Source organism: Gambusia affinis, linkage group LG08 (genome assembly GCF_019740435.1).
Source record: "Gambusia affinis linkage group LG08, SWU_Gaff_1.0, whole genome shotgun sequence".
Lineage (NCBI taxonomy): Eukaryota > Metazoa > Chordata > Actinopteri > Cyprinodontiformes > Poeciliidae > Gambusia > Gambusia affinis.
In genome coordinates this window covers 27,247,638-27,263,818 of record NC_057875.1, presented here as the reverse complement: position 1 = coordinate 27,263,818, position 16,181 = coordinate 27,247,638, and the positions used below count along the sequence as shown (strand labels likewise).

The 16,181-nt window shown below is 38.3% G+C and overlaps 1 protein-coding gene across 1 annotated transcript in view; it reads left to right on the top strand.

Annotated features, from left to right (window-relative positions):
* Nucleotides 1–8,376, top strand: part of si:dkey-106n21.1 (solute carrier family 23 member 1) — an 80,460-nt gene extending 72,084 nt beyond the window's left edge. The window contains exons 11-12 of the mRNA XM_044124009.1: nucleotides 7,804–7,899; nucleotides 7,984–8,376. Of these exons, the coding sequence (XP_043979944.1) occupies nucleotides 7,804–7,899; nucleotides 7,984–8,168 (281 nt within the window). The 3' untranslated portion in view covers nucleotides 8,169–8,376. The remainder of the gene's footprint in view (nucleotides 1–7,803; nucleotides 7,900–7,983) is intronic.
* The last annotated feature ends 7,805 nt before the right edge of the window (nucleotides 8,377–16,181 follow it).

Below are 16,181 nucleotides of genomic sequence, written 5' to 3'. Positions count from 1 at the left end.
CTATGAAGGAGACATAATTATTAGCAGTGGGTTTGCTAGATTCTCCACCCGCAGCTGGAGAGTTCTGATGGGCTTTTTGGTTCTGATGGGCTTTTTGGCTCTTTCTTTAATAATGAATTAAGGCCTGTATGTTCTGATTTCTTCTTTTACACAATGTTGCAAGAATAAAACCCTTTCAAGATTTGACAAAATTCATAAAAACACAAGTAGAGAACTTTTGTTGAATCCTAATGAGTTCTTCCCGCTGCAGCATCTGTCAGTGTAGTAAATGTAAAGAATATTTGCCTTTCGTGGCTTCTTGTCTTGACAGCTTTCCTATTGTGTGTTGCTTTTGTTCATCTCCGGATGATGAATTAAGCTGCACTTGATGAAGTGTTTCAGAGCAACTTTTCATGAACCGTGTGATGCTGTGAGAGCTCTGGAGGAGCCAACTAGACATTGTCTGACAAAAAACAAAAACAAACCATCATCCTCCTACCACTTTCAACACCTGGTTGTTGATCACGTGACTTTTGTGATGCTAAAGAAATATTTCCATTGCAGTTTTGCGAAATACATCTATTTCGATACAACTGAAAAACCTCCTCATCCTAGTACAAAAATGTTTTACTGAAGAACATGTTTTTTCGAAATTGCTGTGTTTCAATTATCAAATTAATTTTGGTACTTTCAATTTGCACAATTTTAAGCTTATGCAGGAATTGCAGGTAGTGAGACAAGTTGTTTTACTGGATTTTATTTGGGGGGTTCCAGTTTAGTTTGTCAATAAAATGTGTAAACTTTGCATATTTCCCTACTTTCTGTTGCACTATTGCTTAGAATCATAATAAAATACGTCGCAATTTGTTGGTTTTAACGTGACAAAATTTGCAAAGAAAACTTTTACAGAACAAGGTAACAACCAGGACGCCGTTTTATTACAAAAAAAAAAAAATTCTCATTCAACCATGTGTTTTCTATACCTGTGTTAAACTGACAGGTTATAACAGGGGTGGGCCCTCCTGGTCCTGGAGGGTCAGTGTCCTGTAACTCTTAGACGTCTCCCTGGTCCAACACACCTGAATCCAACAGCTGAATCTCCTCCTAAGTGCAGTCAGGTTCTCCAGAGTTCTGCTAATGACCTCATTATTTGACTCAGGTGTGTTGAAATAGAGATACATCTAAAAGTTACAGGAGACCGGGCCCTCGAGGACCAGGAGTGCCCACCTCTGGGTTATAAGATCACAACTTGCTGGCCTGTATTAGCTTGTCAGCATGTGGAAATGTTTGACAAATTTTGCCAACCACTCACTAGCTTATCGTTTAGGAACTACCATATCTTCGTCACTGGTTTATCAGTATCAGCAAGAATACTATGCTCTAATGACATTTACTGTATCTGGTTACTGTTGTATATCTCTCCCATGAGAAGTATACCTTGTTAGTGCCAGTGTTCTTTGGTTTGCATCCTGAAGCAGTCACGGTCGGTGATGCTAGCTCATCGTTTGCATTTCACGTGTCATATTTGCCGTTTGAATGACAAACCACCATCTGATTAATTGAAGATAAGATTCCCTAAAAAAATAACAGGCTGATGACTGAAAACATGAGTGTTCTCCCATTGTGTTTCCACTTTCAGATTACACTTGAAAAAATGGGAGCAGTTCTGCCAGCCTAAGCTTCTAAAGGGAAGGTGTTGCCAAATCCCAGAGGCCCCAGATGGCAAACAGTTTATCATTAGCCTTCAGCCTGGATTTCCAAGTGACAAGGACAGACTTTACCGTTGTCTAACCTGAACAGATCTAAATATGTTGTTGTTTTTCCATCATTTTTCTACTCCTGTCAGACTCAACAGAGGGAGTAGATGGATTTAGTTTGTGGCTCAGCCGGTCAGGCCAAACCAATCAGCTGAGTTTCATTGGCATGTAAGAACCAGATCAGCCTGCTGGGGGCAATAATGTGTCTTCTATGCTCCTGATCGTTGATTCCTCTCAGATTTTGAACTCTTTGGCTTGTGTCTTGTTAGCGTCTGGGTATAGAGGAAGTTTTTTTTTTGTTGTTTGTTATTTTTCCCAAGCTTTCTGGCACAACCGGATGAACTGAAAAAGCCTTATTAGCCCCCACAAGGTATGACCTCTGTGGGTGAGACAGTGAAAGAAAAAACATACAAGCTTATGGAAGACGACAGATGAAATAAAAAGTGGATCACAGGGGATATTTTATACTCTGGAACATTAGTGACCCTTTCTGTTAATGCGTTTAACCATCTAACTAGATAATTGTTGGTAAAGCTGGTCTGCTGTGCTACTCATATATGTGTGGGATGGTGGAAGCAAAAGCAGAATGACATAAGTGGTGCAACAGGTCAAAGGCAAGAATTAAACTATTGAGGTGACAGGTGAGCATTGTAACCTATGCCCAGGGTTTAATCTGGGTTAAATCCAGGTTAACTGGTACCTCTGGGTTGTTTGTGTGTACCAGTGTCCACAAATGGTGGTGGCTGTGGGTAGTGTATTGGCTGCTTTGCAAGAGAGAGACAGAGATTGAAAAACGATGAGGAAACAAAATATCAGGAGGAAATTAAAGTATACTTCTAGGTCTAGGAACTAGTCAATGAGTCTTTTTTCTTACTTTTTGTTCAGTGCAACTAAGCCCAATATCATTTGCACCATTGGCTATAAATAATAAGAAAGAATAAGAAATGTTTTAATTCAATTTACATGTTTCTTGTGAGTGAAGTCATATCCATGTGTTTGAGTGACCCAGATTGAGTTGATTGAGTTTAAAGATTAGCTCACATTGGCCTATCAACCTCATCGACTTAAAGGTTATGATCAAAAATGAATTATCAAAAAGTGAAAGCACTGGGGGAAAACTGCTCAAGAACTGTAAATAAAACATAAAAAAATAAAATAAAATTAAATAAAAAAAATTTTAAAAATCAACTTCCTTTGTGGTGTTTATGTTAAGTTTTTACATAAATCTCAGTTCACATAAGAAAAAACCTCTTGTTGGGGTTGGTGATATGGCCTTCAGGTTTTATCACTATTTTTGGTACTGTTTTGATAACAATAAACAAGACAATTCTTAGTTAACTGTTTGACTGTGACTGCATGATACAACATTCATAGCCCCACAAATACTAGTCTTGAAACAAATTTTTATTTTTAATACACTTCTTATCACACCAGTCACATAAAGAAGTGTGATTTATATCCATAATCTGCACACTGTGACTTAATTTAAGCACATTTTCTTATTTATTGATATTTATTGATACTCTCATTGAATAAACAGTGGAGAAAATCGTAAAAAAAAAAAAAAAAGAAATAATCTGAGCAATACATTCAGTTTTTTTTTAACTTCGTTAATAGGAATTTATTGTGACTATAATAAATCAAAATTCTTATAATAAGAAATTTATCATGATAAATGATAAACAATACGATAAATTCCCACCCGTACTATACAGTATGTTTATACCTTGGTATAGATATGGCCTCAGCCAGAAAAACACATCTATTCAGTTGAAATAGACAGGGTTCTATGTGCAATATGTTGAAGACGTCATAACCACGTCACAGGCCGTTAGTTACTCTTGATGCTCCATCGACTGGTTTCAAAGAGGCCATTTGTGGTGACCCTCTATGAAGGCATTGTCAAAGGAGCAATCCCCAAGATTAAACATTTCTTCTATGCAGACATAAGACTTTGATCCTGTAAGTCATGTGATGCGAGTGTCTCCAAGGGAGGTGCTAATCCAGAGTCATCACTGGGCATAAAGGCTTGTCTGGTTTTCTCAGGTCTAGGCTGCTTACCTCCCAAATCCTCTTGGCTGGCCCCCATGACAGTGGCTGTAATCTGCCCGGATCAAATAAAGCACCCTTCTCCAGAGTCTTCCTCTAGCTTCAACACTCAGCTGATTTGTCCGCACAACAAGATCGAGGCCTCTCGATGCTCTTTGTAAACAAACCGTAGACTGTTCCAGACATTCTTAAAACTATCGGCTGTGTGAGTTCCAGTAAGCTCAGCAGGTACCATGAACTTTTGACTGGCACCTCTCTGGGCAGGAGAATTTCCTGTTTGCGTGCTTGGGTGTGAGCTTGCTTGGGCATGCTGGCGTGTGTGTGTGCGTGTGTGTGTGTGTGCGTCTTGGGTTAACCAAACAAGAGTGCGTTCAGATTAAAACTACGTCAGCGCTGTTTTCAGTTCTTGATTCAATTCGATACAACTTCATTAGGAGGTTTATTGCTCGAGGGATGTTATGAAAGCAGGGCATCCAACATGCTGGCATTCACACTCAATAGCCCTCTGTGTTCACCCTTGTGCTGGTGGTCAAACATGCCACATAAAAGGCTAACACTGACTGAGAAAATCAGTACTCATGGGGTCTGGTGACAACAAAGGGTTCCCTTTTACCACCAGAAGACCTTCTTGACTTCTTAGATTTTTAATGCGACCTCAGTCTTCTGGTGATGTATTTTTTTCCCTTGAATCTAACATTCTTCAATCAGTCCTGCCATCTTACCTTCTTAAGGCTGCAATATGTAACTTTGACAAAAATATGTTTCTCACATATTTTTTTCAAATTGTCACTATGTTGCGACAGTGTGGTATGAGACAGATAATCTGTGAAAAGATGGAGCTCCTCCACCGCCTCCCAGCTGATGGCTCCTGTTGCCATTTTGGATAGATGTACCGCTCCCGGTGAAACACAACCAATCAGAGCAATCAAATCAACCCTGAGAAAGGTCTTAGCGCTGTCACTGAACCTCGTGTACATGCTTCTCAATGTGTTAAAGGCAGAGAAACAACTTACCATCACAGAAAACTGTTTAGCGCCATCATCGGTAGCCATGCTAGCTAGCATTAGCATTTGTGGCAGGCTCCATTTTGGTGAACTAGCTGTAGCGTATCAGATAGGAAAGTGAAGGGTGATTGACAGCACTAACACCCTCCTCCTTTATCTGATGGTTGTTTCTGATGAAACAGTGTATTTGTAAAGATGACAGCAGGTTTATAGGAGAAAGCAGACCAGCTTGATTGTTTTTCACAGATTATTGTCTCATATTATACTGTCACAATAAAGTGATAGTTTTAACATAATATGTAAAGAGCTTGTTATAAATAAAAGTTAAATACTGCAACATTAAGGGTTTCATATGCATTCATTTATTTTCCTAAGTAAAAATGGGTAAAAATTTGGGTAAATTATTTCCACATTTGGTACACCTTCAAGAAAACCTGAATTGTGTACAAGTCAGTTTGATAAGGATTTGGATTTGTGTATGGAAACCTTTAAACTAAGGCTTTTTTTGTCAGTTCAAGCATTCATTCTTACTGAGGTCAAACCTCTAGCCAAATACGGTAAAACTGGTGAATGAAAATGAAACTCCAGCCAAGCCAAACATCATTGTGCTTATATCTACTCATCAGTGCAATAAAGGCATAGCCACCAAACTATCAGCTGGAAGAAGGGTGTAAAAATATTCCACACCATATCAGGATTTCACATATTTCTAGAGCATGAGCTAAAACAGATGTCTATTTTTAAACACTAAGTCATGCTGAAATATTCCAAAGTCTTGTGGGAGAGTATGCTCTAAACTGGAAATTCTAGACCACAATTGTAAAATGTGTGTAACACAAAAACACCAGTGAGTATCGCCAAAACAACACCGAAACCACAGTAAACATGGTGGCGATAGCATCATGTTCTGTGGTTTTTGTTTTCTTCAAGCGAAATTTCATTTTATCATTGTTTGGCCTGCATGTATGAACTTGTGATACCACTTTTGTGTTTTATAATCATAGGTTTTGGGCTCATTGAACCTTCAAAGTGGCTTACAGACCCAAAATCCACAGGTGTCTGTTAGAAAGCTGATGAGTGATATGTAACTTTGGGAATGATCTAACTAGAGTCCAAAACAAAATTCAGCAGAAGTTCTGAAGGGAGCTGGGGACAAAAGATTTGCTAACAATCTATGATGATCAAAGTGAATGCTGACATTAAACCTGAAGACTTTCCTACAAAGAGTTAGTATTAGTACGCAGTCAGGTCTATGCACATTTATATTTATTTATTTTAGAGTTTTGTTTTTTATTATAATTGCCACAGCATATATGCAACATTAATTGACGGAAAATGTTTGGATATTAATTATCACATTCTTAATTTTTTAAAGCTCTACACCCTGGAATTTTAACAAGACTGTGTGGCCACTGGACTGTTCCAAGTTTTAAAAAAACAAACAAACATTCTTTTCTCCCCTCTTTTGATGGATTTATTTATTCCTGGACCTGAATTTAGTTTTTCTTGGCAAAGGCGAAAACATTCATTTCCAAGATTAAGGCTTGAACACATACTATAAATGTTAATTGGAACTTTGTTTGTGGCATCTTCGGATTTGGAAAAAAAACTGAGCTTTTGAGAATAGGCTGTTCCATTAAAAACAAATCAGTCAGGTTCTCTGGCCGAGTAACTGACACAAAGTTTTATAAAGTGAAATACTCTGGGAATTATTTAATGTCTTTGTTTTGCTTTCTTTTTAATGCTTTAATCTCCCACTCAGGAAGTATCCCCACCCCATTCACTCACATGTAAATGTTCTCACAGGAAAGTAAACAGGCATTCAGTCCTCCAACAGTTTTTATTTTTTTATCCCTTTCACAATCTTCATCTACTATCAGCTTAAATTTTGTTTTTCTCATTAGCTCCCAGTGGTTAGCTCGTGAGAGCTTTAATGGTAAATAAAGAAAACAGATACGGTCTTAAGTGTACATACATTCATCAGGGCAGGACTGTTATTTTGAATTAAAGTTCCGGATAAATTTTGAATTTGGACCATTCTTTCTCCGGGGAGGAATAATTGTGATAATGATTTTTTTTTTTTAAATAATTATGTGTACAGATTTTAATTTATCATAGTAGAAAAAATATTCTTGTTTGTTTTAGCTAACCGTAAATTAGCTAAAACAATTTAGCTAATTTACCATTAAATTAACAAAATTGAACATATTTAGCTAATTGTTTCAATTGTATATGCTGGTAAAATTTTACATATATAATGTGCTATATATGTATTATACATTATATATATATTTACCTACATCAATGTAAATTACTTTACAAGTCCCACTGAAAAATGAAAAGGACATAATCTATTAGAAACAGGAATTCTTAGTCACTTTACAATTAGATTTGATTAGTAGGCTACGATGCGATTATAAATCAGTTATTGGTGTAACATGACAGCCACGTCTCCAGTATATTTTTGTTTCCCACACAATGAATTGGAACTTCAAAGAGAACATGTCCTGATCCAAATTATTGACCAGAACCTCATCACAGAGAAGAAACCAGCTAGTGTTAGCATGCTAGCTAATAGCCTACTGTTTAATCTCCTCCCAGACGTTCTGAGCAGAGCAATATCCATGTTAATTTCCGGTCCAGTTTCAAGGTGTTAAATTACGATGTCAAATTTATTTGGAGTAATATTTGATTTATGTAGCATTTTTATAACAAGTGAAGGAAACAGCGTTCCTTTCTTAAAATTATTCTATGTGGCTGAAATACACATAATACTGTCCCTTTAAAAGAATTGTGCAAAGAAGAGTGGGCTAAAATTATTCAACCTTTATTCAACATGTAATGAGCTTACCATTCAAAAACTGCATATGGAATACATAAAAAATGTAATGCCAACAAAAATCTTTACTTTTTCATGGAATTGTTGGTTCAGAAACTTAAACTTAATTAACCAAGACTTTTGACACTGCACGATCTTTTTAAAGGTGCTTAACTTTTTTTATTCCCTTCTAAAGGAATAAAAGAGCTGGACCAGGTGATCACAGTGCTGTTCACCACACATATGTTCATCGGTGGAATTTTTGGGTTTCTTCTTGATAATACGATTCCAGGTAGAGAAAAAAAAAACATTATAAAACATCAAATTATTACAAAATTTATTGTTGCTGCCAGCTTACACGGTCTTCTCTCTTTAGGCACGGACAAAGAAAGAGGGATCAAGAACTGGCAGGACAAAGTGCAAGGGGGCGGCTTAAACTCCTCTAATTTGTCATGCTACGACATCCCGTTCTGCAACAGTTTTCTGAAACGGTTTAAATGTTTCCAGTATCTACCCTTTTTGCCGTCTTACAAAACCTCAAATAAGAGAGCGTCAACATGAAGAAGTGGAAACTTCCTGAGCAATATTTATCCCGGAATCCTGAAAAAAAGCCAAAAATGTTGTTTTCGCCATTGAGCCTCACTGTGAGGTGATGGTGCTTTTATAAAACCTAGTCTATAAAAGTCTAATAAAGTAAAATGTGAGTTGTCTATTTTTTTAGTAGATAGTTGGTTTGACTTTGTTGTTGAAATTAAAGTATTTGAGTTCATTTGCGTTGATGTGTGAGTTATTCCTGAAATAAACCAATTTCTCACATGATTATTACTACCTCATGATTAATACTCGCTTACTGAATAGGAAGGATTTTTTTTTTTATTCTTATTTGTGTGTCTTAAGTTCATATACAACTGTATATTAATGTGAAAGTAAAAATGTTTTGACATTGTTTAAGAGATCAAAATTTTTTTGCCTTTGCTTTTACTAATTTCTGTTCCAATACCCCTGAACTGTGATAATAAAGAGTTGTTCCAATTCAATAAATAACTTTGAAGATTCAATGCCATTGAGTAATAATGCTCACAATTCGGTAAAGCATCACATTACTGTCTTTTTCATTAGAAAATTATGAAACTGTTCTTTTTGCTCAAGACTGTAGTTATCCCTGTTGCTGCTGCACCTTTCTCTCTTACACTTCTTCCTTCCACTCAACTTTCTTGCTCAGTGAACCTTTGCGGGTGTTTTGAGTTGACCTGCTGATTAGGATGTGATATCGTGAGTTTTTAATATTTAACTTTTTGACCATTTTAAACTTTTCTGAGACTGAATTTTGGGTTTTCATAACTTGTAAGTCATAATCATCTAAATTACAAGAAATAAAGGCTTGAAATAAATAAATTGAAGAATTTATATATGTGAAGTGTATAATGAGTTTGGGACACTTTTGGAACACTTGTACATTATACATTTGCAGATGGAAAAAAGTACATTTCTTCCAGAAATCTATCTTTTTTTTGTTTGTTTTTTAAAACATGGATACTTCTGAGTTTTTTGTTGTTTTTTTTGCAAACTTTCTCTTTTCAAACCCAGAAATTTCCATATTTTAATCTTTTTTCCAGCAAATTTTTGACTTTGCAAATTTTGAATGTTCTTTCCTAGATTTTTCTGCAATGGTCCTGATACGCCGTCATAGATAACATTATAAACTGTATTCTTACAGCTTCACACAGCTAAAGTTAAATTCAACTAAGTTATGGGCAATAATCGTGGTTATCTCGCTAAGGGAGTAGGGCTCACTAACCTAGTCCTACTCGATTTAGACAGTATTTTTGTGTATGTAGAACAAGTCTTAGATCTTTTAGTTCTACTGATGCCTAATGGGGTCAAAAATAAAAGTGGTGGTTTATGATTTTCTTGATTGTTTTTATGTTAATTGTGACACCTCTGGAAGTTGTAATCACTGTTTGAAACCTCAAAAACCACTGAAAACTGGTGCATTGAAAGCTCATTGAGCTGGAGTTGCATGCAACCAACCAACTGTACACTTTCTGCTTTACTGATCCATGACCCGAAAGCCTTCGTTTTGCTCATCACTGATGTCTTCGCTCTGAATCCCTCAGGTTGAAGTAGTTTTGAAACAATATTAGATCAGTTACAGTCAGGATTAGGACTGCAGAAGAGGTTAAGTGGGTTAACGTAAACGCTAAGATTAGGCACTCGAGATAAAGGTGAGGTTTAGTCACTGTACAATACAGCTTTACACAAACTATGTATCAAGTTTTAAAAACTAATCTTTGAAACTTAAAAAAACCCATTTCTGATTTCTGTCTCATCTCTTCAGGATTCACTAATCCTTATGGAAATTCATACAGAAAATTGTGGTATAAGAACAGACAGCACTCAACTGTCTCTAGAGTTCATTTTTGACAAAAAGATTCAGATTGTGAGTCTACTTATAAAGGCCGAAATGTCAAACTTAGGAGATGCAACATGTACCAGCAGGAGAGAACTTCAGGACCAGTCACATGTTGCTCCCTCTCTATTTGTTTTCTACAGAACTTGCGCGATGAGGCAACAATCATTTTCACTCGTCCAGCTGAGGAGGGAAATTTGTGAATTTTCAATCTTGTACACGTAGACGTGCACACGAACGCCAGCGATGTGCCACGAGAAAGCAGAAAAGTGTTAAACTTTCTTGCGGCGTTGCTGCCGTTGCCATCACATCTTGGGCGTTGGTGAAGGAGACTTTAACTCACCGCTGTCACTCGTTACACTCCTCCTATGACATTTCACAATACAGAGAGATCTTTAATCATTCTTCTTCTCTCTCAAGCTCATCCAGTGGGTAAAGTCTTTTTCTCTCTTCTTTTCAACTTGTCTCACAAGTTTCCTTTAGCATTTAGATCAGAAGACTGATCTAAATGCTGAAGGTTGATTTCAGGAGAACCTTGCCTGCACTGATCTGACAATATGTTGAAACTCCCAGTGACAGTTTACTGCTGGAGTCCACCATATTTGTATTTAAATGAACATATTTGTATTTAAATTGCTCAATATTTGAAAGAATCCTTGATAGATCCTCCACTATGCTTAACCGTTAGCCTTTTCATACATTCATCCTTTGTGAAACCTTCCTTACTTCAACCTTTACACCTTCAATAGGGCTGCCGAAGATTGTTCATCCTGCCTATTGGAAGGAGGATAAACTATCAAAATAGGAATATGCTCATAGTGACATATTACTTCAAAGCTCAACATGAATAGATTCCAGTTCAAACGTGGGCGTCTCATCTGCGGGGAAGGTGGATGTTTCTTACACGTTTTTACACAGTTTTCAAGAAACACCTAGAATGACTTCCTGTTTCTTGAAGCTCGACGCCAGCTGATGATTGGCTGCTTCCTCTCATGCAAGGTTTGTTTATCAATTATGTGAACTAGGCTGGATCGATGCTTCAGACAGGTGTCGTTACCAGGAAGTTATTCCTGACAGAATCTGTTTCCATGAGGATCACTCGGCAGGAAGTGCTGCACGTTTTCTCTCCAAATGACTTATTTAAAGCCTAAATGTTTTTATTTAAGGACATAACATTCTCTTTGAATACAATATCAAAAACTGGTGCATTCATCTCTATGCTACATCAGCAGCATTTTATCTACCCGGTATGAGAATATACACGTTTTAAAATTTAAGAGAAATATGACGCATAATGTTGTCAACTCAACGTCTAGATATATCTACGGGCTGACAGCTGTCAACCCAAACAAACATGTGGTGCAGATAGCATGTTTTTTTTGTTTTTGTTTTTTTGTTTTTTTTTTTTTTGTCGCAATCTGTGAACCAGAAGCAGCAACAAACACAAAACTTAGAGCGCTGAAAACAATCGCTACCGTCTGTTCGACACCAACAGTTCGCCGTGAAACAGGGAGTGAAACGAGGTCACACACACTGGGTGCCATGTGTAAAAGCCTTGTAGGTTTGGGGGGCGTGTGCCAAGTCTGACAGTCTGCCCGACGTAGGAACAGGGTCGTTTGCAGGGAATAAAAATGAAAGCTTGTTTTGCACAAATCTAACAGGATTACCGAATGCTTACGTGGATTAAGCCGTATCGGCATATGCGAGTGTTCATTAAGAGAAGAGGCTCGCCCGGTCACAATGTTCTGAGCGCGAGGTATTAGAGAAAGTCTGTCAGAGCATTACCTGCCAGGGTTTTATCATCCCTGGGGAACGTGACTTATTCTAGATGCCAGTCAGTCTGAGCTCAAAGTCTTGGATTTTTTTTTTTTTCTTGTGGGGAAAAAAAAAGAAAGGTAAAAAGAACATGCTTTGTCTGTAAAAAGCAAAAGAAAGTTTGAAAACAAGCATCAAAACAAGATTTTGCATAAAATTTGTTGGTTATTCTGTGAAAGTACTACAAGTTTTCAACTCTTTTTTTCCTTTTGTTTATTTTCCTTTAAAAATTTGAATGACCTGCTATTATTGTAAATTGCCTCCCCAACAGAAGTGTGCATTCGAAAGTTTTTCTTACAGGGGCAGTTTTATGCATTTTACAGAAACATGGGGCATTTTTACAACATAATCAAGTAACTATGTTCACTTCAGTTTTTAAAGAAAATGCTATATATGTCAAAAATGACTTAATTTAATTCGTAATTCACCACCTTGAAACTGGGCCTTTGTGACTTTAGAAAACTCCTGCTCTGTCTGAAACTTGGCCTTATGAAAGTCAAGACAACATGGCTCCTCTACTAACCCTTTAATAACATTTTTACCAGCGTTGCACTGAGAAGTAGCTCGAATAATAAGCTCGGCAGATGAACAGTTACACCAGGAGTTCGCTAATTGCTGCTGGCTAGTCTGAAGGAGTTGAAGGAGAGGTCTACTCAGTGAGGCGAAAGCTCGGAATCCCGGAAACTGCAGTTCGGAGGAGGAGCTCCATATTGAAGGCGGGGCTAGGCTCAGCCAGGCGTTTCACACAGCTGAATGGTCCCCACTGGAGATTCAATGATTTTTCAAACTTGCATTAGAGTCATGACAACACTCCGAGTATGTTTTTGATGAGAGAGTAACATTATAACAAGACGTAAAGCTCAAAAAAGTTGATTCTACATACTAGTACCCCTTTAGCAAATCACGAGAAGCAGCTGAATTTAATGACCAAACGATCAGAAGGAAAAGACAAAATAAAAGTTGTTTAGTTTCCCTCTGGTTACTTTCTGCAGCTTTACTCCCAAGTACGACACAATTAGCTAATCCATGGAGACCAAAGAGCTAAAATCCATCATTTATTTGTTTTATTTGGGTCACTCTGATGCTGGAGTCACAAAAGAAACAAAACACACAAAAAAAGAATTTCAGACAAAATTTGTCACTTAAAATCTCCACTCATTTAAGAACACAGTGATGAGACTTTACTTGTATTTTCTCTGCGATATATGAAAAATGTTTAAATATGTTAAGATTATTCAACTAAAACTTACCAAAAAACTAACTAAATAAAAAACTCCAAATGTTGAAGGCAACACATGTTTGAAACTTCTTGAAAGTCTGCTGGATCGCTGTGAATTTAGCCAGAAAGAAACAGTTGCTGGTGTAATTAGTTCCAATTCAGTTCATTAATAATTAATTAACTTAATTAATTAAGTACTTAGGTCAGAGACTGTTGTTTTTTCTGCCCTGTTCAGAAACTATTCCTGAATAGTTTATGTTTTGTTTAGACCGGCAAAGATGTGCTGGGTTTATGAATTGTTCCCATTCATCCTCATTACTTTCATTTACATTATTTAGGTTTGCTGTTCATTTCCTCGTTTAGTAAGTGTAACACTGGGGAAGAACCCGGCTTGTGACAGAGGACGTGGCCCTGGAGCCAACTGGTAGACTTCTCAAATACCATCAAGTAGCCTTGGGTCTCCCAATTAAAAATACCCAGGAAGGTTTGGCCTAAAAGGATGAAACAGAAATAATATACAAAATACATTTTATTTATACATTCTTTTACTATATTAAAAATATACTTTATTATTCTAATTTAAAACCCAATTTAGCACAGCAACCTAGGACAACACTGTAAGCAATCTGAGACATAAACAAAAACAACTGCAAACCAAATTAGTAGCAACGCAAATAAATCACACAAAATGATATTAAACAAAAGAAAAATAAATCTCCCATTGCATCAGTCCAGTCCCATTAAGAAATATGAACTCTTGTTCTGGTTCTGTGGTGCTTTGTTACAACTCCAGCTCTAGAGGATGAACTATTAACCAGTTAACTGAGAGCATCTCAAAAATGCACCTTGGTGAGAGCATAATATGCAACAGCAGCAATCTTAATCAGCCACACAACAGCATAATTTCAAATGCTTGAAGTAAAAAGCCACTGAAATAAATCCCATTCTGCACCAAAGTGCAAATCCTGGTGCAGCAACCTGATGAGCACAGCGCCATCCAACAGATCCAGCTGCTGCCACAATGTACCCAACTCTCCAAACTTGGCGGGTACACCATCCATCCATCCATCCATCCATCCATCCATCCATCCATCTTCTTCCGCTTATCCGGGGTCGGGTCGCAGGGGTAGCAGCTTCAGAAGGGAGGCCCAGACTTCCCTCTCCTCAACCTCTTCTTCAAGCTCCTGCTGGAGAATCCCAAGGCGTTCCCAGACCAGCCGAGAGACATAGTCACCTCCAGCGTGTCCTGGGTCTTCCCTGGGGCCTCCTCCCGGTGGGATGTGCCTGGAACAACTCACCAGGAAGGTGTCCAGGAGGCATCCTGACCAGATGCCCGAGCCACCTCAACTGGTTCCTCTCGACATGAAGGGGCAGCGGCTCTACTCTGAGTCTCTCCCGGATGACTGAGCTTCTCACCCTATCTCTAAGGGAGAACCCAGCCACCCTACGGCGAAAACCCATTTCGGCCGCTTGTATCCGCGATCTCGTTCTTTCGGTCATGACCCAAAGCTTATGACCATAGATGAGGGTGGGAACCTATATACACACTAATGAACAATGCAGTGAACCGGAAGTGAAGGTGGGGAATCAGGGCACGATGTATTCATGGAACCGTTTTGGGTGGGAATTTTGGACATTTTATGTCCAAGAACTATTGTTTGTAGGAACTTGAGCAGGTGGGGGGAGTGACCTGAGCAGAAAGCAGGAGGAAAATGTTAGCAAAGGTTTTTAGTGATGTTACGTGATGAGCCGAGGCTTCGAGGCGTGTGTCGAGTAATGGAGGGGGCGTTTCCGTAAAGCGCGTATCGAGGCTTGCTTCATTTAGAGGAGGAGCCGAAAACGATGACGTCCGAGGCCTCGCTGCCCGGCTGTACCACGTGACTGCTTCGGGAAATGGCTCAGATTTTGTCGCGCGGTTTGACAGCTTTATAAACCTCACAGGCTCCATTCAAAATGTGGGTTGTTGTAGGCGAGTTGCGGTCAGTTGAGAGAGTGGATAGAGTTTTGATAGTTTGGATAGCAGAGTTTGGATAATGGTTATTTAGTTTGAGACAGTTAGTTTGGTGTTTGGAGAGTTTAGGAGAGAGATAGATAGATAGGAGATTTAGGAGCGTGAGGACAGGATAGGAGTAGGATGGAGCCAGCGAGAAATAGGAGGATTTCCCCTATGTGGGAACATTTCGATTTGATAAGCCCTAACAAGGTAAGGTGAACTGAACATTTGCAGATGCATTAGGTTTGCTTATGAGGAACTGTATTTTTCACTGTTTCTTATTTTCTGTAAAGGTGAGGTGTTTATTGTGCACCAAGGAGTTGGGGTACAATAATAACACCTCATCCATGCTAAAGCCACTACCGTGCCTTGCATGAGAATAGGGAGGAAACTGGAGCTTCACCCAGCCAAGGTATTTCATTACTATATTGCAAACACACTATCACAATTTTTTGCATGCTGATGTTTGCTTGTTGTGCAAATAAAGACAGGTAACAGACACTGTATTTATTCCTTTTTAACCAGCCACCAGAAAACAAGAGCTGGATGAAGCTCTAGTCTCCATGATAGTGAAGGATACCCAGCCTTTCACTATTGTGGATGACGTTGGATTCAGGACATTTGTGTCTATTATGTTCTCTCTACAAGGCAGGTATGTGTGGGTCCATACATGAAACGAATGACTACATTATTGTATGTGTCACAATTCAGCAATATATATATATATATATATACATATATATATATATATATATATATATATATATATATATTTATTCCTTTAGGCTCTGAAGGCCATGGTGGAGGCCAAATATGAGTCTGCTAAGGAGCACGCTAAGGCTAAAGTAGAGAAGGTGGCTGCTGTTAGCCTTACATCAGATATGTGGACATCCATCAACATGGATGCCTACCTAGGTCCAGCGCTACCTGTCAGAGGCAAACATAAGCAGGCTGGAGAACCCCCTGGAATACTGGGCTAATCATCGGTCACTGTACCCCAATCTGTACAAACTTGCACTTATTTATTTATGCACCCTGGCATCATGTGTGCCATGTGAGCGTGTCTTTTCAAAGGCTGGAGAAGTAGTGTCAAAAAAGAGAAATCGTTTGAAACCAAAAACTGTGGAGAAATTGTTG